The sequence below is a fragment of the Salmo trutta genome, chromosome 30 (assembly GCF_901001165.1).
Source record: "Salmo trutta chromosome 30, fSalTru1.1, whole genome shotgun sequence".
In the NCBI taxonomy this organism is placed as follows: domain Eukaryota; kingdom Metazoa; phylum Chordata; class Actinopteri; order Salmoniformes; family Salmonidae; genus Salmo; species Salmo trutta.
The window spans coordinates 9,854,500-9,882,291 of NC_042986.1; the positions used below are offsets into that span (position 1 = coordinate 9,854,500).

The following is a 27,792-nucleotide window of genomic DNA, read 5'->3' on the forward strand; positions in this document are numbered from 1 at the left end:
TTATGGGGTATCGTGTGTAGATGGGTGAGAAAAAAAACAACAACATTTAATCCATTTTGAATTCAGGCTGTAACAACAAAATATGGAATAAGTCAAGGAGCATGAATACTTTCTGAAGGCACTGTACCTTTCTTGTGGCATCATAATTCTTTGTCCCTTTTCTACCATCTGTTAGGACGGTTATCATTCAGAATCAGAACAGTTATTATAGTTTTGAATAACAACACATAAAAGTATTCCATTCTGTGGCAAAGTCTACAAATGGTGATACTGACAAATTAAACAACGCCAGGCAAGAATACGGTACAATAACGTAGGCCTAAGTGGTATAAAATGATAAGACGCCCATCCGCGATACAAACTGTATAGCTATGTCATCGGAAACTTTCACCGGAAAGCTCCGTTGCATAGTTACAGTACATATGAAATAATATTTGCATTGCTTCTAATTACTATACATCAGATTAATACTCTCATTCAACAGAGGAACTAACATGACATGTGGGGGAGGGAAAAACCCACACACACACACTGTTTAGAAAACTATGAGACGAGCCAGGTGTTTTTTAATGGAACAATTGTTAACACATCATGAGAGAGAGATTTGCTTCTCACCAAAAGAGATAAAAGTTTGAAGTATTGGTTTTCATTTGCTGAATGTTGAAACTAAAACCCACAGAGATCCACCCAGGGCTATTAAAGTGCAACTCTATCGCCCTGATATTCCAAGTAGGTTATTTAGAGAGCCAGGCAAGCTCTGTCAAGTGCAGCTCGGAGTATTTGAAATGAAACAAATATTATTTGAACCCTGGTCTGTTCAGATTCAGAAACAACTATATTGTACTAGTCTTCGTGTGAAGAGAATGGTTGTAAGACCTAAGAGGCCAGTCTCAGATCTCCACCCGAAAAGACCTTGAGCTTGTCAAAACTCGCCCTTATCTGTTTCCAGCATCAACAGAACCACCATCATCACCCTCTCCTCATGTTGATGAGGGCTACTTTACTCACTTGCTCCTAAAGTAAGACACAAAAAAGGAACTAAACAAAATGGTCGCCTGCAGGACACACACAAACACAGCTGAACACCCCAGCTGTGAAAACCTCCGACCACATGAGACGGAGTAAAACATTCCTTGGAGTCCCGCTACTCCCCTTACTGAATTTTTACAACCTGGTGAGCTGCCAGGCCTTGGCTCGTACCATCCCGTTCCGTGCCACTGCCAACCATTAGTCCAGGAAAGCAGAGCTCAGAAATAATTTGTCTTAACCCGCAGACCCTCTTTTATGACCTCAGTCTACCCTCACTACTTACCCTCACTATGGTCTCTCTCAGTCCTCTCAACTGGAGGTGTCACGACCTGTGGATGAACAAATCTGTCACGCAACCCGTGTGTGTGTGCGTGCGTGCGCCCGCCCGCATGCCTCTATTATCAACATATATAACCTGGATTCTTTGAATCTCTCCGTATTAGAGATGAGGGGGGTCTGATCTACGTACCCACAACACAAACATAACCCAGGATGTTACTGTTTTTCTTAAATTTCCTAAACACTGCTGGGAAACTAACAGAAACAGCAGCCAAATCCATCCTGACCCCCACTACTGGCTGTCGCAACCAACGGCACCTTGGCACACAAACGCACACATGCAAGTGGGAAGGTGCCAGCTAACAACATCACTAATTGACACAGTTTTACAGTTAGCCAAGAAGGTCTTGTGGAGTCAAGAAGCTAGGGCAGGGAGGGGGGAGTCATAATTGGGGAAAAACCTCTCTTCAAATCCCCATTCCTGTAACCACTTCCAGTAACAGCCACCAGATAGCTACATGTCTAAAACAATGTTCAACCCTCTGGAAAATAGGCTTGTTGGCCAAAACTTGTCCATTGTGCCTGCTGATAATAAAACTAAATAAAACCTAATACTTAATTTGCGAGTGCTGTTCGTCTTTTTCATACATGTCATATCTGTTGGCCATGCACGTTCCTCCAAAACTGGCCATTCAGTAGCTTGTGCCCTTGTGGCCTGTTGGTTATGTTTTGTTGAGGTGGTTACAGAAAGACAGGGGCAGCAATGCAGGTGTGTGTGCGCGCGCATGCATGTACGCACATGCGTACGTGTGTGTATGTGTGTGTGTGAGAGAGCTCAGTCATTCCAGCAGCATAAAAAGGGAGTGACAGAATGGGAGGATGCTGTTCTGTATTACTCCTTACCGTGCCAGTGACCCTGATGTCGTAGAGACGTCCCCAGTCGTCCTCGTGGCTGTCCACCATCATGACGCTGTCGGCCTCCTCCATGTCCCACTCTGCCTGGAGGTCCAACCTCACTTCCTCTCCCAGAGAGTGCATCCCGATGGCTGGGAACAGGCCCTCTGCCGCTACCGGGAACACCAACGAGCCCACCTGGAACAAAACACACGGAGGTCGGACGCATGAACGCACAGACCCGCGCGCGCACACACACAGACATGCAGGCGTAGACACACACACAGACGTAGACACACACACACAGACATGCAGGCGCAGACGCACACACACACAGACGCGCACACACACAGACATGCAGGCGCAGACGCGCCCACACACACACACACACACACACAATGTCTTAGCTCTTCTTCTCAAGGATGTTAGGGTTAAGGGGGAACAGAAGCACTAGGTTCTAGAATGCCAGCTAACTGTAAATTACCTTTCTTCATATTATTACGTCACTGAGTAGTCAAACATTTTAGAATGTTGATTTATGATGGCCTATAAATGCTTGTTTCTCAAGACGTTCTTCAGGTCAATTCTATTTGTCTAATGGTTGTAAACTCTTAGATCTTATTTTTCATAGTAGGCCTACTGGTCTCTGCCTGTCCGTCGGATCCTACAAATGAGATCACATCATTGTACTCTCCCACCTTTCAAACTTTTCCCCACCAGTCAATTTGGCCTATGCTGTATTTTAAATTAGGCAAGCAAGAGCAAGGTTGGTTCTGTCCTCGAATAGGCTAACAGTAAAAAAAATTCAAAATACAGTGACGGTACGTACATATCCTAACCAGAAGCCATGGATTACAGGCAACATCCGCACCTAGCAAAAGGCTAGTCCAGACGCTTAAAAGAAATCCTGCTATGCCATCAGACGAACCATCAAACAGGCAAAGCGTCAATACAGGACTAAGATTGAATCCTACTACACCGTGTCTGACACTTGGCTAACGTGTCCACAGAGCCCAATGGCGGCGAGCTTCACACTGCACATGGCGATCTTAAGCTTGTGAGAGGCAGCTCAGTGTTGTGTGCTGTCTTGTGCTGACGAACAGTTCTTGTGCTGACTTTGCTCCCAGAGGCAGTTTGGAACTCGGTAGCAAGTGTTGCAACAGAGGACAGACGATTTTTCATGCTATGCGCTACAGCACTCGACAGTCCCGTTCTGTGAGCTTGTGTGGCCTACCACTTTGCGGCTGAGCCGTTGTTGCTCCTAGACATTTCCACTTCATAATCACAGCACATACAGTTGACCGGGGCAGCTCTAGCAAGGCAGAAATTTGATGAAATTACGGAAAGGTGGCATCCTATGACGGTGCCACGTTGAAAGTCACTGAGCTCTTCAGTAAGGCCATTCTACTGCCAATGTTTATCCATGAAGATTGCATGGCTGTGTGCTTGATTTTATACACCTGTCAGAAACAGGTGTAGGAAGGAGGTGTCCACACACTTTTGTATATATAGTGTATTTGACCAACAAGTTATAGCCTAGTTTTTCCTGGGACTCAACAAGAAATAGCTGGAAGGCCTGCTGAGAGGCAAGCGGAGGTGTGTACGTGCGCAGGAGAACAGTGAACATAGATAGGCTAAAGATCATCAACATATTTAGAAGCTCATTCATAAGCATAATTCGTAGGCTAAATATAAGGCCTAATACTGCAGTGAATTAACCACCCATGTTTTGCAAGACAGAACAAATCTCTGCCAGTTTAAAGAGTGTACTCACAATTCAAATGTGGTGTCAGCATTGACCACCTGCTTCACTAAAATTGATCAACGGTTAATCATTATGTACAGGTATCTGCCAAAATAATGAAGAAAATTAGGGATACAAAGTATCGTAATTACTGCCTCTGTGCTTCTTGTGTTTTAACAAAGCTTAGCGACATTTGACCTAGCTTGTAAAAAACACTTCCATTCCCCTTTAAGCAGCGGTCAAGAGCACTGAAGTTAAGCCCCAATTATTTGATGGTCTCTCATTGTGGAAAAGCAAGGAGCAACTAACCTCTTTGCCATTCTTGGTGAAAAAGACTGTGGTCAACCCAGCCTCGATGGTATCACAGTATATTCCACAGCCAATCCTGTCACCACGGTTGCATTTGGGCCCAAACTGCTGGCCCACAGGGTTTCCATCGTACAGCCTATACATAAGAGGATAACAGTGACTCATTGAGCCTTATTCACACTGGACAATGCTGTAGGACATTATCATGCCTGTGGTGTGACAATTTTTGTTGTTGTAAAAAAAGAGGCATTGGTCTTAAAAATGTGACTTCCTGCTAAAATAAAGGTGAAATAAATAAATAAAAATAAGGTCCATAGCATCTCTGAAAGTCCCTGCAATTAGCCTACATCCATAACAAAACATCTTAGAGGTCAAACTGAGGAGCTGGTATGACTGAGGCCTACTTGCGGTCATCTGCATGGTGTGAGACTTACTTGCCGTCATCAGCGTGGTAGGCTACAGACTGTGGCAGCCAGCCTGGCTGATGGTCCAGCTTGTAGAACTGTGGCACCAGGCCTACTGCTATCGTCCCTCTCACCCCTGTGTCCATTATGGTCACCTAGGTCAAGAAATAAAGAAAGCGCACAGCTTAGAGGGAACATTGTATGTGACACATACCCAGGTATGTGCCACAATGCTTGTGTTTCACAATTAGATTGGGGAGGAGTGAGAGATATAGGCCTCGCAGGAAATCGAACAGTCAACAGTTACTGTGAGAACTTCACTGAGTCACAACTTTAAATGGAAAACTGCTGTCAGGGGCTGCTATTAAATCATTGACTTTTCAACCCCAGCCTCTCCTCTCTCTCACATACGCACACACCCGGCCTGACTGGCCGACTCCCTACCTGTCTACAGCTGGATGGCCCACCGCCTCCCCACTGCCCTGGGCAGCCACCCCACTCTGCCTTCTCAGCCAGCCAGGCAGGGAGAGAGAGAGCTACAGTTACAGCCAGCGGCTGGCAGTAGAGCCAAGCATAATTAGGTGAAAGGTGATCCAGCCCACACAGGAGAGGGTAGTCCTCCTGCGCCTCTGGCTGTGAACCTGTCCAACACTCACTCTCTCTGACACACAGTGGAAGTCTCTCTAGCTCAGTGGAAGTCTTGACCCATTGCTCACCAGTCTTAGGATACCCGGTTCAAATGCAGACCCTTCTACCTCCCGAGAGAGAATTTCAGTTGTTATCGTGACTGCCCACCTCAGAACAAGAAAAACAACAAGTTGGCACAAACTGTATGAGGCTATAAACAAGCAGGAAATCTTGTACCCGCAGGGCTGCGTTTCTTGTTGCCGGTGATTTAATTCTGCGTCATTAAGACACGTGATGCCCAACTTCCATCAACAAGTCTCCTTTGCCTAGACAACTGTTACTCTACCCACAAGCAAGCATACAAGGCCCTTGTTCATTGCAGAAGCTCCTAGCAGAAACTCAGACAGGAAGTACCCATGATGCACAGAGGCTATGCTACAGGACTGATGTGCTAGCACTGACTGGAATAAGTTCCGGGACTACGCTGATAGCGTCAACGAGCTAACCACCTCAGGTCACTGGCTCCGCCGCCAACCGTATGTGGCAGGGGCAACAGTCCATTACAGATTAAAAAGGAAGACCCAGCCATGATCTGCCCAACGATGCCTCTGTACCAGAGGACCCCAACGCATTTTATGCACGCTTCAACAAAAAACAACAGCGGGCCATGCATGAGGGCCCCTGCCGACCCAGAGGACTGGGGGATCTCACTCTCCGAGGACGACGTGAGTAAGGTTTTTAAATCAGGTCAACACCCGTGGGCTGTGTTCTCAGAGCATGCGCAGAACATCTGGCAGGTATATTCAGTGATTTTCAACCTCTCCTTGTCCCAATGTCTCAAACTGACCACCATCATTCTCGTTCCCAAGAACTCTAAGGCTACCTGCCACAATGACTACCGCCCTGTATCACTCATCTGTAATCATGAAGTGATTTGAAAGGCTGTTTATAGCACAGAACTCAAATCATCCCAGACACCCTACACCAGGGATCATCAACTAGATTTAGCCAGGGGACAATTGTTTTACTGAGCGGATGGTCAAAGGGGCCAGAACATAATTACAAATCATTTGTAGACTTCAAATTCACTGCAAGAAGCCCCAGGAGTCGCGTTGAGTCAAGAAATCTGCATTTTCAAAATGCAGAACATCAAAAACGTGCACTTTAAACTATTTCAACTGCATTTTATATTGAAAATGAACAGTTTTCTTTGCTTCAACAGACTGATCAGGAGCGTGCAACTATAGTTTCCATTCAAAGAAAATGCATTAGTGCAACACATTCAGCAGAAAACGGCTTAATTTACATCAGATTACAGAAGTGCAATGCTATTTAGCTAGCAGCCACACAAGTAAATAAGCTTAAAATGAAAAAGCGTGGCCTTTTTTGCAAAAATTATCCATTGCCATCATATTTCTAATGTTTATCATAGAAGGAATGCAGCCAGCAACATTGACTGAGTGTTTCGCTATACAGTGCCTTCGGAAAGTATTCAGACCCTTTGACTTTCTCCACATTTTGTTAGGTTACAGCCTTTTTTTTAAATTGATTAAATCGTTTTTTCCACCTCATCAATCTACACACAATACCCCATAATCACAACGCAAAAACATGTTTTTTTTTTATTTTTTAATTGTTGCTAAATATCACATACGTAAGTATTCAGACCTTTTACTCAGTAATTTATTGAAGAACCTTTGGCAGCGATTACAGCCTCGAGTGTTCTTGGGTATGACGCTACAAGCTTGGCATACCTGTATACCGGGAGTTTCTCCCATTCTTCTCTGCAGATCCTCTCAAGCTCTGTCAAGTTGGATGGGGAGCGTTGCTACACAGCTATTTTCAGGTCTCTCCAGAGATGTTCGATCGGGTTCAAGTCTGGGCTCTGGCTGGGCCACTCAAGGACATTCAGGGACTTGTCCTGCAGCCACTCCTGCGTTGTCTTGGCTGTGTGCTTAGGGTTGCTGTCCTGTTGGAAGGTGAACCTTCGCCCCAGTCTGAGGTCCTGAGCGCTCTGGAGCAGGTTTTCATCAAGGATCTCGCTGTTCATCTTTGCATCGATCCTGACTAGTCTCCCAGTCCCTGCCGCTGAAAAAACATTCCCACAGCATGCTGCTGCCGCCACCACCATGCTTCACCGTAGGGATGGTGCCAGGTTTCCTCCAGATGTGACATTTGGCATACAGCCCAAAGAGTTCAATCTTGGTTTCATCAGACCAGAGAATCTTGTTTCTCATGGTCTGAGAGTCCTTTATGTGCCTTTTGGCAAACTCCAAGCGGGCTGTCATGTGCCTTTTACTGAGGAGTGGCTCCCATCTGGCCACTCTACCATAAATGCCTAATTGGTGGAGTACTGAAGAGTTGGTTGTCCTTCTGGAAGTTTTTCCCATCTCCACAGAGGGGCTCTGGAGCTCTGTCAGAGTGACCATCGGGTTCTTGGTCACCTCCCTGACCAAGGCCCTTCTCCCTGATTGCTCAGTTTGGCTGGGGAGCCAGGCCTAGGAAGAGTCTTAGTGGTTTTCGAATAAGGCTGTAACTTAACAAAATTTGGAAAATGTCAACGGGTCTGAATACTTTCCGAAGGCACTGTAAGTTAATCTTGTATATTACCGGAGAAAAGCAGGCTACACTGAGAAAAGTACGAGAGAGAAATAGAGTGCCTTCAGAAAGTATTCACAACCCTTGCCATTTTTACCCCATTTTGTTGTGTTAGAGCCTAAAATTAAAATGGATTAAATTGAAATGTTATGTTACTGGCCTACATACAATACCCCATAATGTCAAAGTGGAATGATGTTTTTAGACATTTTAAAGATGAAAAGCTGAAATGTTTTGAGTCAATAAGTATTTCAACCCCTTTGATATGGCAAGTATCAGGAGTAAAAAGTCACATAGACTCACTATGTGTGCAATGATGGTGTTTAACATGATCTTTGAGTTACTACCTCATCTTTGTACCCCACACATACATGTACAATTATCCGTGATTGGGAGTCCCATAGGGCAGCACACAATTGGCCCAGCGTTGTCCGGGTTTGGCCGGGGTAGGCCGTCGTTGTAAATAAGAATTTGTTCTTAACTGACTTGCCTAGTTAAATAAAGGTTAAATAAATACAAAATAAAAAAGATAAAGGCATCCTTCTTAACTCAGATACCGGAGAGGAACAAAACCGCTCAGGGATTTCACAATGAGGCCAATGGCGACTTTAAAACAGTTAGCGTTTAATGGCTGGGATAGGAGAAGACCGGATGGATCAACTAATTGTGAAAAGAAGGAAGCCTGTACAGAATAAAAATATTCCAAAACATGCATCCTGTTTTTAACAAGGCACTACAGTAAAACTGCAAAAAATGCGGCAAAGAAATTAACTTTATGTCCTGAATACAAAGCATTATGTTTTGGGAAAATCCAACACAACACATCACTGAGTACCACTCTTCATATTTTCAAGCATGGTGGTGGCTGTATCATGTTATGGGTATGCTTGTCATTGGAAAGGATTAGGGAATTCTGGGGGGGGGGGATAAAAAGAAACAGAAAAGAGCTAAGCACAGGCAAAATCCTAAAGGAAAACCTGGTTGTCTGTTTTCCATCAGACACTGGGAGATAAACTCACCTTTCAGCAGGACAATAACCTAAAACAAAGTCAAATATATCCTTGAGTTGCTTACCAAGATGACATTGAATGTTCCCTAAGTGGCCTAGTTACAGATTTAACTTAAAATCGTCTTGAAAATCTGTTAAAGATTTGAAAACGGTTGTCTAGCGACAATCAACTTGACAGAGCTTGAAGGATTAAAAAAATGATGTGCAAATATTGTACAATCCAGGTGTGCAAAGCTCTTAGAGACTTGTATTGACTCAGGGGTGTGAATACTTATGTAAATGTTATATTTATGTATTACATAAAAAAATAAAAATTGCTAAAATTTCTAAAAACATGTTTTCACGTTTTCATTATGGGGTATTGTGTGTCGATTGGTGAGAGAAAAAAAAATATTTAATCCATTTAGAATTTAGGCTGCAACAACAAAATGTGGAATAAGTCAAGGTGTATGAATACTTTCTGAAGGCGCTGTAGCTACACATCAGTCAGAGCCCTGTCTACTGATCGAACGCCCCTTGAGAAGTGCAAATGAAGCACAAAATGAGTCTGACGCTGAGCAGAAACTACAAGAACTGTTTAAAAAACTCAGCAAGATATTCCTTATGCGTTTTATATATATTTTTTCTGGGTAAAAAATTCTGTGTTAACGTGATCCCTGTGCCCAAACAGATAAAATATTTGACTTACACAAATCATTTCAAACCTTGCTTACATTTACATCTCTCTCTCTTATATGTGGGAATACTTTCTAAAAGGAAAGATTTCTAAAATAGAAATCTCTTGGAACTGATTTGCTGGTGTTTTTACAGTCTTATGACCAACAATTATTCTATTTTTTTATCAGTTGAGGAAACCTGCCCAAGACCCACTCCAATTTGCATACCGCCCCAACAGACCCAGACTTAGTAATCTCAGTTGCACTCCACACTGCCCTCACCCACCTAAACAAAAGGAATACCTGTGTGAGAATTCTGTTTATCGACTACAGATCAGCGTTAAACACAATAGTCCCCTCCAGGCTTGTCACCAAGCCTGGGACCCTGGGTCTGAACACCTCCCTATGCAACTGGATCCTGGACTTCCTGACGGGCCAACCCCAGCTGGTGAGTGTAGGCAACATCACAGTACATCACTGGGGCCAAGCTCCCTGCCATCCAGGACCTCTATGTCAGGCGGTGTGAAAGGAAGGCCCAGAAAATTGTTAAGTCACCCATGCCATAGACTATTCTCTCTGCTTACGTATGGCAAGCGGTACCGGAGCAACAAGTCTGACAACAACATGCTCCTGAACAGCTTTTATCCACAAGCCATAAGACCGCTAAATAGCTAACAAGAATTGGCAATGCGGACTATCTGCATTGACCTTTATTTATTTTTGGGGGGATTTTTTTGCACCGGCTCTATGCACACTTACATGACTCTACACACTCAATCACACACACACTCACTTAATTGGCTCACACACATTCATAGTGACGCTACACACACCACATGACAGCAAGGTGTTTTATTATCTCGCTGTCAAACTGTGTTCTACCGTGTTTGATAGCGAGATGTTTTATTATCTCGCTGTCAAACTGTGTTCTACCATGTTTGATCTTGTCTAGCCATCTTGTTTCAAGGACCACAATGGAAATAAGTCCAATACTTTGTGTTATCCTCGATGATTTTACTCATGTGCATGTATGGCTTTTTCGAGTTTTATGTGTACTTGTTTGTTTTTTAAATGGTCAAACACTCACATTCAATAATCATATACGCTGTTGCTACTCTGTTTATCATACTGTATATCCTGATGCCTAGTCACCTTACCCCTACACATACAGTATCTACCCCGATCACGCCAATATGACCCTGGAACTGACCCTGTGTATAGCTTACTTACTTTCTCGTGTTCTTCTTATTTCTATTTCTCGTTTTGTTCTACTTTCCAAAAGGCTGGGCCTAATTTAGTGCATAAGAGATCATACAAGAGGTTTTGTAGTGCATCCTATGTTGAAGATGTAAAGAGTATTTGCTGGTCTGTTGTGTGTAATGAGGAGCAACCAGACGCTGCACTTGATGCAATAATGAAATTGCTTATTCCAGTTACTAATAAGCACAAAACCAATGACTAAAAACTGCTAAAACCCTGTGGATTGATGAGGAATTTAAAAACTGTACGGTTGAGAGGGACGAGGCAAAAGGAATGGCAAATAAGTCTGGCTGCACAGCTGATTGTCAAATGTACTGTAAATTGAGAAAACATGCGACTAAAACTAAAGAGGGAAAAAAACGTATTATGAAACAAAGATAAATTATATAAAGAATAGGGCTGGGCGCTGTACCGTATTTGACTATATAGTGGTATTGCTGCACGGACTGGTTTGGGTTTTAACTGTACCCTCTATAACGGTATTTAAATGTTTGGTTTGTTAAATGTGATACGCTGTGTAACATCCATTTTTATAGTTTACTCCGCTACTTGAGTCATCTCACTCTTTTCACACAAACCTAGCCCTGCCCCGTCACTCAAGGAGCGCATTTGTTGTTGCTCACCATGAGACAGTTGTGTTCAGTCAATGCAGAACAACAATGTTGATGACAACGATGCTATTTCCACTTTGCGTCTTAATATAAATCCACAAGCATTCTATAATTTCACTATTAGTTTGTTTCTCTTACATCTGCAAACATCTAGTTTTCTTAGCAAGCTGTGGCTACATCGTGTTAACCGTTAACGCTAAATCACTAGCTTAGAAATGTACTGAGTCAGAGCAAATGTAGCTAGCTATACAGCCTGATACCAGTGATGGTGTAGGCCTAAATCAGCATGTTGTTTGTGCAACAGTATCTTCTAAACGAAAGAGGATTAGGTGAAGCATGAATATGTTAGATACATGAATTAGCTAAAAGAAAACATTTCATGTAGCCAAAGATTATAGGGTCCCCTAGGAAACACTAACCAACACTTTGGTTCCTACCCTGTTACAATAACTCCTCCCTGGCATTTTTATTCATTGTCATATCAAACACTGTATTCAAAGTGCCCACTATTATCTTCCAACTAAAGAATTATAAATCATTCCATTTCCATGATGCCAAGTGTTTTGATCTAAATCGCAAGTCAAATAGCAATTGTAACATTTGGTTAAAAATAAGGCATAGATCTTTTGCCAATATCATGCAGCCCTACGTGGCAGTGTGGAAACAATCTCAAATGAGTGTAGGAAATGCAGTAATTGATTAAAATGCAGAAAATAATTTGGGGTTGAAGTTTAATTGAACAGAATAAAGCAAATCAGAATGAAGAAAGACCCATTGGAATCACTTAGAATGTATGTGTTGCCACCCTAGGGTCACGCACTACTCATAAAGCAAAATTGAATTTGCATTAATCTAAAACATAAAATACCGTCGAACTATATTTTGGCCATATCGCCAAGCCCTAATAAAGAATGATAGTAAAAAGCTTTGGAGCAAACTCACTCTATCCTCATTAAATCAGATGGCTCATTCATCACAAAACCAACTGATATTGCCAACTACTTTAATATTTTTTTTCATTGGCAAGATTAGCAAATTTAGGCATGCCAACAACAAACTCTGAACCTACACAGCCATTCATAACTCAACAAATTATGAAAGACAAGCACAATTTTTTTTAATCCATAAAGTGAGTGTGTAAGCATTGAAAAAATTATTGTTGTCTATCAACAATGACAAGCCACCTGGGGCTGGATGGAAATTTACTGAGGATGATAGCGGACTATATTGCCACTCCTATTTGCCATCTCTTTAATCTAAGCCTACAGAACAGTGTGTGCCCTCAGGCCTGGAAGGAAGCAAAAGTCATTCCACTACAGAAGAATAGCAAAGCAGGGAGGGGCACTCAACATGTACAGCACTTACACAAATCACTGATGATTGGCTGAAAGAAATGTATAAGAAGCTAGTAGGAGTCATTTTATTAGACTTCAATGCAGCTTTTGACATGATTGATCATACATAATAGGCTGCTGGAAAAATGCATACGTTAAGGCTTTACATCCCCTGCTTTATTGTAGATTGAGAGTTCCCTATTTAACAGAACACAGAAGGTGTTCTTTAATGGAAGCCTCTCCAACATAATCCAGGTAGAGTCGGGCATTCCCCAGGGCAGTTGTCTAAGCCCCTTACTTTTTCAATCTTCACTAATGACCTGCTACTGTGACTGAGTAAAGCCTGTGTGTCTATGTATGCTGATGACTAAACATTATACACATCAGCTACCACAGCAGGTTAAATCACTGCAATACTTAACCAAGAACTGCAGTCAGTTTTAGAATGGGTGGAAAGTAAGAAGCTAGTACTAAATATTTCAAAAACGAAATGCATTTTATTTGGGACAAACCATTCACTAAACATCACCTAAATCTTGAAATTAATGTGGAAATTGAGCAACTTAAGGAGACTAAACTGCTTGGAGTAACCATGGATTGTAAACTGTCATGGTCAAAACATATTGATGCAACAGTAGCTAAGATGGGGAGAGGTCTGTCTGTAATAAAGCGCTTCTCTGCTTTCTTGACATTGCTCAGCAAAACAAGTCTTACAGGCCCTAGTTTTGTTCACACCTGGACTACTCCCCAGTCATATGGTCAAGTGCCACCAAGAGAGACATAGGCCCAGAACAGAGCAGCACAGCTGACTCTTAAATATACACAGAGAGCTAACATCAATGACATACATGTCAATCTCTCCTGGCTCAAAGAAGAGGAGAGATTGACTGCATCAATACTTGTCTTTGTGAGAGGTTTTAACATGTTGAAAGCACCAAGCTGTCTGTTCAAAACGACTAGCATACAGCTCAGAGACCCATGCATACCCCACAAGACATGTCACCAGGGGTCTCTTGCCACTCCCCATGTCCAAAAGAGACTCCGGGAAACGCCCACTACTCCACAGAGCCATGACTTCATGGAACTCTATTCCACATCAAGTAACTCATATGCGAGCAGTAAAATCAGATTTAAAGAACAGAAAACTACACCTTATGGAAAAACACAGACTGTGAAGAGACACAGGCACACACACGCTAGCACACACACACACATACATTTTACTATTGTTTTATGGCGTTATTATACACTTTGTGTTGTAGAAATGTTGTGGTGTAATGATGCTATATGATTTATAGTTTTTGTTGTTGGTATATTTTTTGTGTGCCTTAATGTGCTTGGAACCCAGGAAGAGTAGCCGCTGCTTTGGCAGAGGAACCAATGGGATAGTCCTAAAAGTGCAAATTCTGCCTATCCGGCAATTTAGGCAAGCTCAATCACATTAAGTTTTTGAAAGAAAACATTATTTGAACCCAGATTCTGGGCTGGATCCCATGTGATTATTCACAGTCTGAAACTGAACTCCTTGGGTTTTTCTGAGTGAAAGTCCAGGTCTCATTCACCTGCTCTCCTCTGCACTCATTCGAGGATACTTTTTGATCAGTTCAGTTCAATCTCTAGGTTTTTACAGTACTGGCTGTATTGCACTTGACAGGTTCAAATACATTAGTAGAAGGTACTTAAAAGCTTATAAATGTCTGAATGAAAGATTCACAGACGCAGCTGGGCTTAGATAGGCTGATGAAATTGGAATGGACTTTGAATGGATTGAAATGGAATTCAAATAAAATGTTGAAATAAGTGGAATGCCGCAAATCCCAGATGTTCTTCTGCTGGATTCACAGAAGACAGATAGGCCTATATTTGAGTGCACAGGGGCAGTGCCTGACGAAGGTGAAATTATTTCCTTGTGAAAGCATAATGAGGAAACATGAGGATACTAGTGACGCATATTCTGACAGGCAAATGACCTTTATGGGAAAGAATGCCCCCAAACTTTCAATATCTGGGGGAATTTCACAGGATGTGCGTCACGCCGAATGAGAATTGAGAACCGGATCACATAAAGTATGGACGTGGAGTTCTTTAAAGATCACTCTAAACTTCTAACTGTAAATGTCAAACTCATTTAATCTAACTTGCAGATAGCCATCAGACTCCAACTGTGACAAGCATTTGAGAATTATTTTGGTTACCCTTTTCTTTGATAAAAAGGGATCCGGTTCTGAGAAACTCTGGTATCTTGCTTGGAAAATGGCCTCTAGCTTGCGCACATACACATCTCCTATAGGTCAGGAGCGTGAGGAACATCACTTTCAACAACATGTCAGCACTGACGCTACTAAGAAAAGCTTTATGCATACAATTACACTGCACTGTTATAATATTCTCATATTAGGGTAAGTATACAACCTAAGTTTGTATGGTAACATGTTACATACTTAAAAGGATTTATAAAGGAGTTATACAGTAAGTAGGCCTAGCAAAAAAAAAAGTGGGAGGTGTGGTTAAGAAACACTGGCATATTTTATCATCGGACCCAGCTTTGCCGGCTGAATTTAAGAATCCACCACTCATTGTATATAGGAGAGGTCGCAATTTACGCGATAAACTGGTTCATGCCAACTGCCAGCCACGAAAGAAAATCAGCCAGGCTCTTTTACGCCCTCTACCAAATGGTAGCTATAAATGCAGAGGATGCGCACAGTGCAACAATATGATGAAGTGTGAATATTTCTGCCACCCCCACACAGGTAAACGGTTTCAAATAAATGATATCATTACGTGTACCACCACCCATGTTATTTACATTATTAAATGTCCATGTGGGCTGTGCTATGTCGGTAAAACCTCCCGCTCTCTCAAACAGAGAATTAGTGAACACAAAAGTTCAATCAGGAGAAACGACAGGGATTATCCAGTCGCAGTACATTTTAATGACCTAAAGCATGACATTTCTACCTTTAGATTTTGTGGCATAGAGAAAGTCAAGATATCAGACAGGGGAGGTGATATTAATAATACTCTGAGCAAAAGAGAATGTTTTTGGATTTTCACCCTCCAGACATTATTTCCTAAAGGACTTAATGATGAAATGCCTATGTATGTTATGTTGTGAATTTAAAAAATGTTCCTATTTAAGATTACTTAGTTCTTTTCGTATGATGTACCCAATGATTAATGAAAACTTGCTATGTCCTCGTTGTGATTTTATGGACGTGTTTGGTGCGTCTTGTCTATACACTTGTAATATTTGTGAAATACATATTGTTATGTTTGGTAGCACTTTTTTATTTTTCCTTAGCCTCCAACTCCTTTCCATATGTGGAACGGATGTGGGTGGGGCTAGGTCTACATAGAGGTGCTGTTTTCGAAAATTCACAAAAGCTCTGACGAAGGCCGTTGGGCCGATACGTAAGCTTATTAAATACCAGTGATACTATCAAGAGCAGTGTGCGGTTTCTTTCATCCTGTTTTAATTGCTTTAATTGTTGCCATGCACCTGCAACAAGACTGCTCAGATGTGCGAGTGCCTTTTGAATCTTGCAACATGTTACATACTTAAAAGGATTTATAAAGGAGTTATACAGTAAGTAGGCCTAGCATATAAACAATTATCAACTACTTATAAACCCTTTATTCTTAATCTATACCTCAAGGCTCATGGATTTTATCGCTTATTTTCTTGAATTTGAATTTTTTGGGGGGCAATTTGGATAACTAGGGCCAAGCTGTGGAACAGTGATGAGGAGACTCCGGGATGCTGGCCTTCTAGGCAGAGTTCCTCTGTCCAGTGTCTGTGTTCTTTTGCCCATCTTAATCTTTTCTTTTTATTGGCCAGTCCGAGATATGGATTTTTCTTTGCAACTCTGTCTAGAAGGCAAGCAAGTTGCCTTTTCACTGTTGACGTTGAGACTGGTGTTTTGCGGGTACTATTTAATGAAGCTGCCAGTTGAGGACTTGTGAGGCGTCTGTTTCTCAAACTAGACACTAATGTACTTGTCCTCATGCTCAGTTGTGCACCGGGGCCTCCTACTCCTCTTTATATTCTGGTTAGAGCCAGTTTGCGCTGTTCTGTGAAGGGAGTAGTACACAACGTTGTACCAGATCTTCAGTTTCTTGGCTATTTTTCACATGGAATAGCCTTCATTTCTCCGAACAAGAATAGACTGACGAGTTTCATAAGAAAGTCCATTGTTTCTGCCCATTTTGAGCCTGTAATCGAACCCAAATGCTGATGCTCCAGATACTCAACTAGTCTAAAGAAGGCCAGTTTTATTGCTTCTTTAATCAGAACAATAGTTTTTAGCTGTGCTAACATAATTGCAAAAGGGTTTTCTAATGATCAATTAGCCTTTTAAAATTATAAACTTGGATTAGCAAACACAACGTGCCATTGGAACACAGGAGTGATGGTTGCTGATAATGGGCCTCTGTACACCTATGTAGATATTCCATAAAACATTATTTTTTTATCAGCCATTTCCAGCAATAGTCATTTACAACATTAACAATGTCTACACTGTATTTCTGATCAATTTGATGTTATTTAAAATGGACAAAAAAAGTGCTTTTCTTTAACAACAAAAAAATAATAATAAAAATTTGAACGGTAGTGTATCCTCCAAACACCGGCTTCGAGGGCATTATCACTTTTATACAACGGGTTACCAACATATTCAAATAATGATATACATACCATTTCATCCTTCCACAAGATATACTCCCGACACAAATCTAGGGTTGCTACCCAAGCCGGCTGGTCGTTCGTTCTATCGGTTCGGTTGCCAGTCATTGAGTCTTTTTGTTCTGTATCTATGGACAGTCATTTGTTCTAAATGTTCTATTGCCATACATACAGCACCAGTCAAAAGTTTGGACACACCTACTCATTGCAGGGTTTTTATTTATTTATATATTGTAGAATAATAGTGAAGACACCAAAACTATGAAATAACATATGGAATCATGTAGTAACACAAAAAGTGTTTAACAACTCAAAATATATTTTACATTTGAGATTCTTCAAAGTAGCCACCCTTTGCCTTGATGACACCTTTGCACACTCTTGGCATTCTCTCAAACAGCTTCACCTGGAATGCTTTTCTAACACTCTTGAAGGAGTTCCCACATATGCTGAACACTCGTTGGCTGCTTTTCCTTCACTCTGTGGTCCAACTCATCCCGAACCATCTCAATTAGGTTTAAGTAATGTCTAGATGTTTTTTATAGTGGAGATCGTGTTTATAAATTGCCTGGCTGGGCTGATGAGACAGTGGATGCGCAGTCAAATGGAACAGAGTAAATAGGCATTTTAACGTCATAGCTTTAGCCGGTGATAACTTGTGGAATAGACAGCGGCTGGAATCCGATTTTAACCAATCAGCATTCAGGATTGTTTTTATTTAACTAGGCAAGTCAGTTAAGAACTAATTCTTAGTTACAATGACGGCCTAGGAACAGTGGGTTAACTGCCTTGTTCAGGGGCAGAACGACATGTTTACCTTGTCAGCTCGGGGATTCGATCTAGCAACCTTTTTGTTACTGGCCTGGACCAATGCTCTAACCACTAGGCTACCTGCTGCCCCTATTAGCATTAGACCCACCCATTGTACAATTGAAAATAATAACTGCTTAGAAGCGTGCAAGGCACACACATTTCAAAAGATAAGGCTATCATCATCTAAGGATACTAATCATTAGTGAAAATAAAACAGGTGTTAACACTTACCTCAAAGTAGCAGTTTCCCTTTGATAAGGGACGGGGAGCCACATAGCAGCCAACTTCATCAGAGTTCCCTTGATAGCTGAAGAGAAATAACAAAGAAACACTTCCACTCAGACATCTGCCAATTAGAAGGTGAAGATCCTTGTTTGAGATAAGAGCCAGGGGCACTTTTTGGGGGCCATAAGCTGAATTTAGTTGTCGTATAATAATAGTCATAATTGTTTTAATGCATTCATTTTTAGGAGAAGGGGGATTCAATGTTATATTCAAGTAGATATAGTTACCCAATAGCAGTTTTTCCATTTTCACATTATTTTACAAGCAGAACAGCACAGTTGGGAGAAGCTTAATTTCCAACATTTCTAAGCAATCAAAACCATTATTTTTTGAGACAGAGGTGTCACCAAAGCTGTGTTGTATTAAGTACTGTATGTCGTAGTTGTATTCATTAGGTACAGTGCCTTCGGAAAGTATTCAGATCCCTTCCCTTTTTCCAGTTACGTTACAGCCTTATTCTAAAATGGATTTAAATATATATATATATATATATATCCTCAGCAATCTACACACAATACCCCATAACGACAAAGCGGAAACAGGTTTTTAGAAATGTTTCCAAATGTATTTAAAATACATAAGTATTCAGACCCTTTGCTGTGGTAAATTCAATTGATTGGACATGATTTGGAAAGGAACACACCCGGTCTATTTTAAGGTCCCACAATTGCCAGTGCATGTCGGAGCAAAAACCAAGCCATGATGTCGAAGGAATTGTCTGTAGAGCTCCGAGACAGGATTGTGTCAAGGCACAGATCTAGGGAAAGGTACCAAAACATTTCTGCAGCATTGAAGGTCCCCAAGAACACAGTAGACTCCATTCTCCTTAAAAGGAAGAAGATTGGAACCACCAAAACTCTGGACGCCCAGCCAAAACTGAGCAATCGGGGGAGAAGGGCCTTGGTCAGGGAGGAGAAGGGTCTTGGTCAGGGAGGTGACCAAGAACCCGATGGTCACTCTGACAGAACTCCAGAGTTCCTCTGTGGAGATGGGAGAAACTTCCATCCAGACAACCATCTCTGCAGCACTCCACCAAATCCATTTGAGGTTATAAACACTAGGAAGATTAAAGTCAGCCCTATAGTTGACCGGTAGCCAGTGGAGTTCAGCAAGGATGGGGAGATGTGGGCTGACTTCTTGGTCCTGATCAGTACTCTGGCAGAGTTGTAGCCTCTGAAGTGATTTGGCTGGAAGGCCCCCCAAACAGAGCGTTGCCGTAATCAAGCCAGGAGAAGTTGAAGACGTGGACAAGTTTCTCTGCATCTGGCTGGGAGAGCAATTGTTTGAGCTGGGCGATGTTTCTCAGATGGAAAAATTATGTTTTGCAGATGTTTTATATGGGTATCAAAGACAGAGAAGAATCAATCTTGACTGCCAGGTTGGAGAGATGACAAAGGACAGATGGATGCCTTGGCCGTCAATTGTAGGGCAGCACTGAGGACCTGCTTGGGTGTCCCAATAAGCATAGCGTCAGTCTTTCTGCTGTTCAGGTGGAGGAAGTTCTCTATATCCATGCCCTGATGTCATCTATGCAGCTGCTAAATTTTGCTAAGGCTGAGATGGTGTCCGGTTTGGTGTTAATATATACTTGGGTATCATCAGCGTAGCAGTGGAAGTTGTTGTTTGGCCGAGGGAGCATGTAGATAAGGAACAGAATAGGCCCCAAAACGGACCACAGTGGGAAACCACATGTGACTGAAGACTTCTCAGATCTGAACTCTCCAATCGTAATGTATTGCTTCCCATCGGAGCGGTAGGAAGATAACCAATTCAGAGCAGTTCTAAGAGGAGGAGGAGGCTAGGTAATCCAGAATCTGCAGCCATCAGTAGGTAATTGGTAACTTTCACCAGAGCTGTTTTGGTGCAAGGGCCAGAAGAGAGACTGGAAAACCTTGTACAGCGGATTGGAAGACATAGGATTGAAGCTGGTTTGCGACTACTTTTTCCAGTCTTTTGATAGGAAGGGGATGTTGGCGATAAGCCGGGGAGGCTGACGATAGGCCTGTAGTTGGATAGGATGTCATGGTCAAGGTTGAGTTTCTTCAATAAGGGGGTGACTGCAGCGGTTTTGAAGCGTGATGGTATCTCCCCCGTCAGCAGGGACTTGTTGATGAGGGTGGTATCAAACTGAAGCAGGCTAGATGAGCAGGTTTGGAGTAGGGATGTAGGGATAGGGTCAAGGGAGCAAGTGGTGACCTTCATTTTAAAGACGATTGACTGCATAGTGGTTTATGTTGCTGAGTGGAGGGGCAAACTGCGTTGGGGGCTCAGGAGGTGGGGTGCAGGTCGTCTCAGAAGCCGTGACGTTAGTTCAAGTGTTGTCAACCTTACTCTGAGAAGTGATTGCACTGCTCAGATGAGCCTGCAGGAGGGCATGAGTTTGCAGGGTTGAGAAGGCGGTTGATGGTTGAGAACAGGGTTCGGGGGTTAGTTTTGTTCGTGTCAATCATGGTAGAAGGCAGCAGTAGAAGACTGATCCTGCTGCTCTTAGGGCAGCAGAGTAGCTTGTTTGGTGGTCTTTGTAGGCCAATAATGGACAGTGAGGCCATTCTTCCACCAGGCTTCTCAAGCTTACGGCCATGACTCTTTATTCCGCACAGTTCATCAGTGAACCAGGGTGAAGAGCGTTGGACGGTTACTTTGCGTTTTTTTCAGGAGAAAGGATGTTCAGGGTAGCACCCAGAGTGCTGTTATACAGGTTGACCATGTCGCTGAGGGCCAGCTCACTGCAGTCAGACTCAAAGGTGGGCTGAATGTGTTCCAGGAAGAGGGATTCGTTGTTTCGTGAATTTAATGGTCCTCTTTGGGCAGTGGAGCAGAGTGGGTGCCATCAGAGATAATGTCACAGCCTTGTGGTCAGATACGCCAAGTTCGAGGACATCCAGGTCAGAGGCAGGGACATCTCCAGTGATAATGACATCTAATGTGTGTCCACGGTTGTGGTTGGTAGCATTAACCTCTCTAGGGTAGGGGGCAGAATTTTCACATTCGGATAAAAAAACGTACCCGATTTAATCTGGTTATTACTCCTGCCCAGAAACTAGAATATGCATACAATTGTTTGATTTGGATAGAAAACACCCTAAAGTTTCTAAAACTGTTTGAATGGTGTCTGTGAGTATAACAGAACTCATATGGCAGGCCAAAACCTGAGAAGATTCTATACAGGAAGTGCCCTCTCTGACCATTTCTTGGCCTTCTATAGCCTCTTTATCGAAAACAGAGGATCTCTGCTGTAACGTGACATTTTCTAAGGCTCCCATAGGCTCTCAGAAGGCGCCAGAACGGGGAATGATGACTCTGCAGTCCCTGGCTGAAAAATGGTAGCGCATTTGGAAAGTGGTCGATCTGAGAACAATGAAACGGGGGCGCGCGTGCATGTGAAGAGTCCATTTTCTTCTTTGAGTCTTTGAACGAAAACAACGTCTCCCGGTCTGAATATTATCGCTATTTTCCGAGAAAAATCGCATAAAAATGTATTTTAAACCGCGTTTAACATGCTTCGAAGTACGGTAATGGAATATTTAGAATTTTTTTGTCACGACATGCGTCCACGCGTCACCGTTCGGATAGGGACCTGAACACACGGACAAAACAGAGGATATTTGAACATAACTATGGATTATTTTGAACCAAAACAACATTTCTTGTGGAAGTAGCAGTCCTGGGAGTGCATTCTGACGAAGAACAGCAAAGGTAATCCAATTTTTCTTATAGTAATTCTGAGTTTAGTGAACGCCAAACTTGGTGGGTGTCAAATTAGCTAGCCCGTGATGGCGAGCTATCTACTCAGAATATTGCAAAATGTGCTATTTTAAAATCTGACACCGCAATTGCATAAAGGAGTTCTGTATCTATAATTCTTAAAATAATTGTTGTGTTTTTTGTGAACGTTTATCGTGAGTAATTTAGTAAATTCACCGGAAGTTTTCGGTATGTTTGCTAGTTCTGAACATGCTAATGTAAAAAGCTGGTTTTTGATATAAATATGAACTTGATTGAACAAAACATGCATGTATTGTATAACATAATGTCCTAGGAGTGTCATCTGATGAAGATCATCAAAGGTTAGTGCTGCATTTAGCTGTGGTTTTGGTTTTTGTGACATTATATGCTAGCTTGAAAAATGGGTGTGTGATTATTTCTGGCTGGGTACTCTCCTGACATAATCTAATGTTTTGCTTTCGTTGTAAAGCCTTTTTGAAATCGGACAATGTGGTTAGATTAACGAGGGTCTTGTCTTTAAAATGGTGTAAAATAGTCATATGTTTGAGAAATTGAAGCATTTATAGCATTTTTAAGGTTTTTGAATATCGCGCCACTCGATTCCACTGGCTGTTGACTAGGTGGGACGATTTCGTCCCACATACCCGAGAGAGGTTAATATGTTGCACAAGGTTTAGACAGTCCAGCAAGTTGAGGAAATCAGCAGCAATACATCACTTTGGTGAGTCAATATGGATGTTAAAGTCACCCAAAATCACACTGGAGAAGGTGGGGCATACAGAGGTTAATATTTCAGAAAACTTAGGCATAAAAGAGGTGCTTGTCTTGGGAGGGGGGGGGGGGGGGGTAACAAGGATAACAGTGAGAGGATTTGGTTGTTTAAATTTAAAAAGCAAGGCACTCAAAAGACTGAAAATCAGCAACAGTCAATAGGTTTAAAATAAAGCAGTCTCTGTATAAAACAGCAAGGCCTCCATTACGTCCAATGGAGGCCTTGTGTGTCTTTTCAATGTATTTATATCCAGGCAGAGCTGCCTCATTTAGTTGGTAAAAGTCCTCCTCTTGCGTCAGTGAAGCAGGTCATGTAAAATTCATTGTCTAAGATGAACTCATACAAAAGAGGAGAATTGTTTGTTAAAGACTAGACATAGTAGAGTGCAAAACGCTGGAAACAGTTTCATTACATGTTGGTTGATCAACTGCGCTCTGTATGGATTGTATAGACTTGGAGTGGGTGACGTCATTTGCCTGAGGGTCAGCCTGCAGAAATGGCTGTATTGCTCTCAATACGAATGTGCACAATATACTTTCGTTTGTTAATTAGTCTCCTACCACCTAGTCATCTGCATGTTTTCCCATAAGAGCCTGTATTGAAAGAGGCTGTTCTTAAACTCCTTACACAGGGATGTTTTGATCTCTGCAAAACTTCAGGAGGAATCCTTCTGTGTGTAGTGAATGAAGGTTGCTGACATTTCTGAATATTTTGGTCCAGTAGATGGTAGGTGAGGATCCAGGAAGATCTAGCTAGGCAGGTATTTGAATCTAAACTATTTGCTAGTTGAAGAGGTTGGAGAAGTAGCTAAATATGTTAACTAATTTAACAATTGATGATAAAAAAAAAAACATTTTACTTGATGTCTGTGTTCTATACTTGATAAGCTATCAAATTAACTAAAAGGTTTATAAAAACAATGCACATAATTATTATTTTTTACTCTTAAAACTAATAATTATGGATAATTTTGCAGGAATAAATTACCAAGGCAGCCTCTAGGCACCATGAAATCCCATATTTATCGTCTTGTTAATCAGTGCCCAAATCTGCAATTTTCAACCCGTATACAGATACGAGCGTAAATAATGAAATGAAAATAACTCCAAAATATATGTTTTATCATTTATTTCCCTGAGCCTCCTTTGGCCCTTGAAATGCTCAGTCTGATCGTATTGGCTTTAGGAAACTAATTTGAAGAGATTTAGATACACAGCCCTGATTGGCTGATAGGATGTTCTAGAGCCCACCCCCTTACCCAGATAAACAGTTGGGAAAAAATACGACAACTTGGCCGTCTACCTCGTCATGAGACAGTTTCCATCAGTGACGTGCATGGTAGGCCCAACCTCATCCCTAGACTATGTCGCACAGCTTGGGGAGGAACCCGTTTTTCGCCGAGACAGTATAATGATGCATTAGCCTAACACTTTAATGAACTGCATTACAGGCCAGGTGGTCCCAACTCAGTTTGTGCTCTTGCCAACTCTGTTGCCGTCATCTTGTTTTGTTCAAATACCAGAGCATGACTACATCAATATTACAATGCTTGAGTCAGTAGGACGTTCATTGTTTTTGGGGTGGGTGAGTCAAATGTTCAGATCATGTGCTAGAAATTAGTTAGTGGTGTACCGAGTTTCCCCTAAAATGTTTTCAATGATTTCAATCACTGTATCATAACAGACCTCATGACATGAATGAATATGAACAGAAGGGACACTGAAATTACGGTAACACTATACTTGACACCCAGTACGGTCATAACCATGTCATAACAGCTGACAAAACGTGTCATAACCTGTCATAATATGGTAATAACACTATGACCCATATCCATAGATCGTACAGACAGTGGCAAGTCAAATTCAAGGACTTAAGTACATTTCCCAGCACTAATATTTGCTGTATTTTATAACAATTTGAAGAGAAACAAGTTATTAATGCGTTTGATAAAATTAAAGATTCTCTCACTCAGGGGACCCCATTTACATTTTAGGGGACCCCACATGGGTCCCAGACCCCAAGTTCGGGAACCACTGTACTCCTAATCTCTCTCCCTGCTTGCTTCAATGTTTCCACTCTCTGTATCTCCTTTATTGAAGCCTGAAGGCCAAACAGAATGCAAACAAGCGTGTATTATAATGCACGGTAGTAAATGACAGAAAACAGACGTGCCGCGAGCGTCAACGTCATCAAAAGCGTCATGTTCTACAAACTCGAAAGCAAGTCAATTTCTCTGTCTACCCAAAGCAATGCTCATTCGCGGTTCATTTGATTTGGCCTTCACTCACCACTCTGTCTCACTACTCACTGTAAAGAAAAAGTATTTTGTTATGAGAACTCATGTCCATGTTTTGATTATAGCTAGCTTAACTTCTGTTGACTGCTCCTGTTGAGATCAGGCTCCGTTCAATGTTAGCTTCTAACTTAATCAGTCTAACCAGGGGCGGTTCTGGGGGGGGGGGGGGGGCAGTGCCCCTGTGACAACAATTTTGGACCCCCTTGTGGCCACCCTAAATGTGGAGTATGAAATAATTGTTAGATAACTAATTTTTGCTATTGTTCTTTTTTTACATCCGTTATTAGACAGTGGCAACGATGATGATTATGAACATGGTCTTTTGCCTGCTAATTTTAATTATTTATTTATTTTATTTCACCTTTATTTAACCAGGTAGGCAAGTTGAGAACAAGTTCTCATTTACAACTGCGACCTGGCCTAGATAAAGCAAAGCAGTTTGACACATACAAAAACACAGAGTTACACATGGAGTAAAACAAACATACAGTCAATAATATAGTAGAAATATAAGTCTATATACAAAGTGAGCAAATGAGGTGAGATAAGGGAGGTAAAGGCAAAAAAGGCCATGGTGGCGAGGTAAATACAATATAGCAAGTAAAACACTAATGGTAGATTTGCAGTGGAAGAAAGTGCAAAGTAGAAATATAAATAATGGGGTGCAAAGGAGCAAAATAAATAAATAAATACAGTAGGGGAAGAGGTAGTTGTTTGGGCTAAATTATAGATGGGCTATGTACAGGTGCAGTAATATGTGAGCTGCTCTGACAGCTGGTGCTTAAAGCTAGTGAGGGAGACAAGGGTTACCAGTTTTAGAGATTTTTGTAGTTCGTTCCAGTCATTGGCAGCAGAGAACTGGAAGGAGAGGCGGCCAAAGGAGGAAGTGGCTTTGGGGGTGACCAGAGAGATATACCTGCTGGAGCGCGTGCTACAGGTGGGTGCTGCTATGGTGACCAGCGACCTGAGATAAGGGGGAACTTTACCTAGCAGGGTCTTGTAGATGACCTGGAGCCAGTGGGTTTGGCGACGAGTATGAAGCGAGGGCCAGCCAACGAGAGCGTACAAGTCGCAGTGGTGGGTAGTATATGGGGCTTTGGTGACAAAACGGATGGCACTGTGATAGACTGCATCCAATTTATTGAGTAGGGTATTGGACGCTATTTTGTAAATGACATCGCCAAAGTCGAGGATCGGTAGGATGGTCAGTTTTACGAGGATATGTTTGGCAGCATGAGTGAAAGATGCTTTGTTGCGAAATAGGAAGCCAATTCTAGATTTAACTTTTGATTGGAGATGTTTGATGTGAGTCTGGAAGGAGAGTTTACAGTCTAACCAGACACCTAGGCATTTGTAGTTGTCCACATATTCTAAGTCAGAACCGTCCAGAGTAGTGATGCTGGACGGGCGGGCAGGTGCAGGCAGAGATTGGTTGAAGAGCATGCATTTACTTTTACTTGTATTTAAGAGCAGTTGGAGGCCACGGAAGGAGAGTTGTATGGCATTGAAGCTCGTCTGGAGGGTAGTTAACACAATGTCCAAAGGAGGGCCAGAAGTATACAAAATGGTGTGGTCTGCGTAGAGGTGGATCAGAGACTCACCAGCAGCAAGTGCGACATCATTGATGTGTACAGAGAAAAGAGTCGGCCCAAGAATTGAACCCTGTGGCACCCCATAGAGACTGCCAGAGGCCCGGACAACAGGCCCTCCAATTTGACACACTGAACTCTATCGGAGAAGTAGTTGGTGAACCAGGCGAGGCAATCATTTGAGAAACCAAGGCTGTTGAGTCTGCCGATGAGGATGTGGTGATTGACAGAGTCAAAATCCTTGGCCAGGTCAATGAATACGGCTGCACAGTTTCTTATCGATGGCAGTTAAGATATCGTTTAGGACCTTGAGTGTGGCTGAGGTGCACCCATGACCAGCTCTGAAACCAGATTGCATAGCGGAGAAGGTGCGGTGGGATTCGAAATGATCTGTAATCTGTTTGTTGACTTGGCTTTCGAAGACTTTAGAGAGGTAGGATAGATATAGGTCTGTAGCAGTTTGGGTCAAGAGTGTCCCCCCCTTTGAAGAGGGGGATTGACCGCAGCTGCTTTCCAATCTTTGGGAATCTCAGACGACACGAAAGAGAGGTTGAACAGGCTAGTAATAGGGGTTGCAACAATTTCGGCAGATCATTTCAGAAAGAGAGGGTCCAGATTGTCTAGCCCGGCTGATTTGTAGGGGTCCAGATTTTGCAGCTCTTTCAGAACATCAGCTGACTGGATTTGGGAGAAGGAGAAATGGTGAAGGCTTGGGCGAGTTGCTGTGGGGCGTGCAGGGCTGTTGACCGGGGTAGGGGTAGCCAGGTGGAAAGCATGGCCAGCCGTAGAAAAATGCTTATTGAAATTCTCAATTATAGTGGATTTATCGGTGGTGACAGAGTTTCCTATCCTCAGTGCAGTGGGCAG

The 27,792-nt window shown here is 42.3% G+C and overlaps 1 protein-coding gene across 3 annotated transcripts in view; it reads right to left on the minus strand.

The window, feature by feature from the left end:
- Window positions 1–27,792, minus strand: part of spryd3 (SPRY domain containing 3) — a 97,032-nt gene that overhangs the window by 51,612 nt on the left and 17,628 nt on the right. For all 3 annotated transcript variants that reach the window (XM_029722613.1, XM_029722614.1, XM_029722612.1), the window contains exons 3-6: window positions 18,486–18,561; window positions 4,690–4,814; window positions 4,256–4,391; window positions 2,212–2,400 (exon numbers count right to left, since the gene is read on the minus strand). In XM_029722613.1, the coding sequence (XP_029578473.1) occupies window positions 2,212–2,400; window positions 4,256–4,391; window positions 4,690–4,814; window positions 18,486–18,561 (526 nt within the window). The remainder of the gene's footprint in view (window positions 1–2,211; window positions 2,401–4,255; window positions 4,392–4,689; window positions 4,815–18,485; window positions 18,562–27,792) is intronic.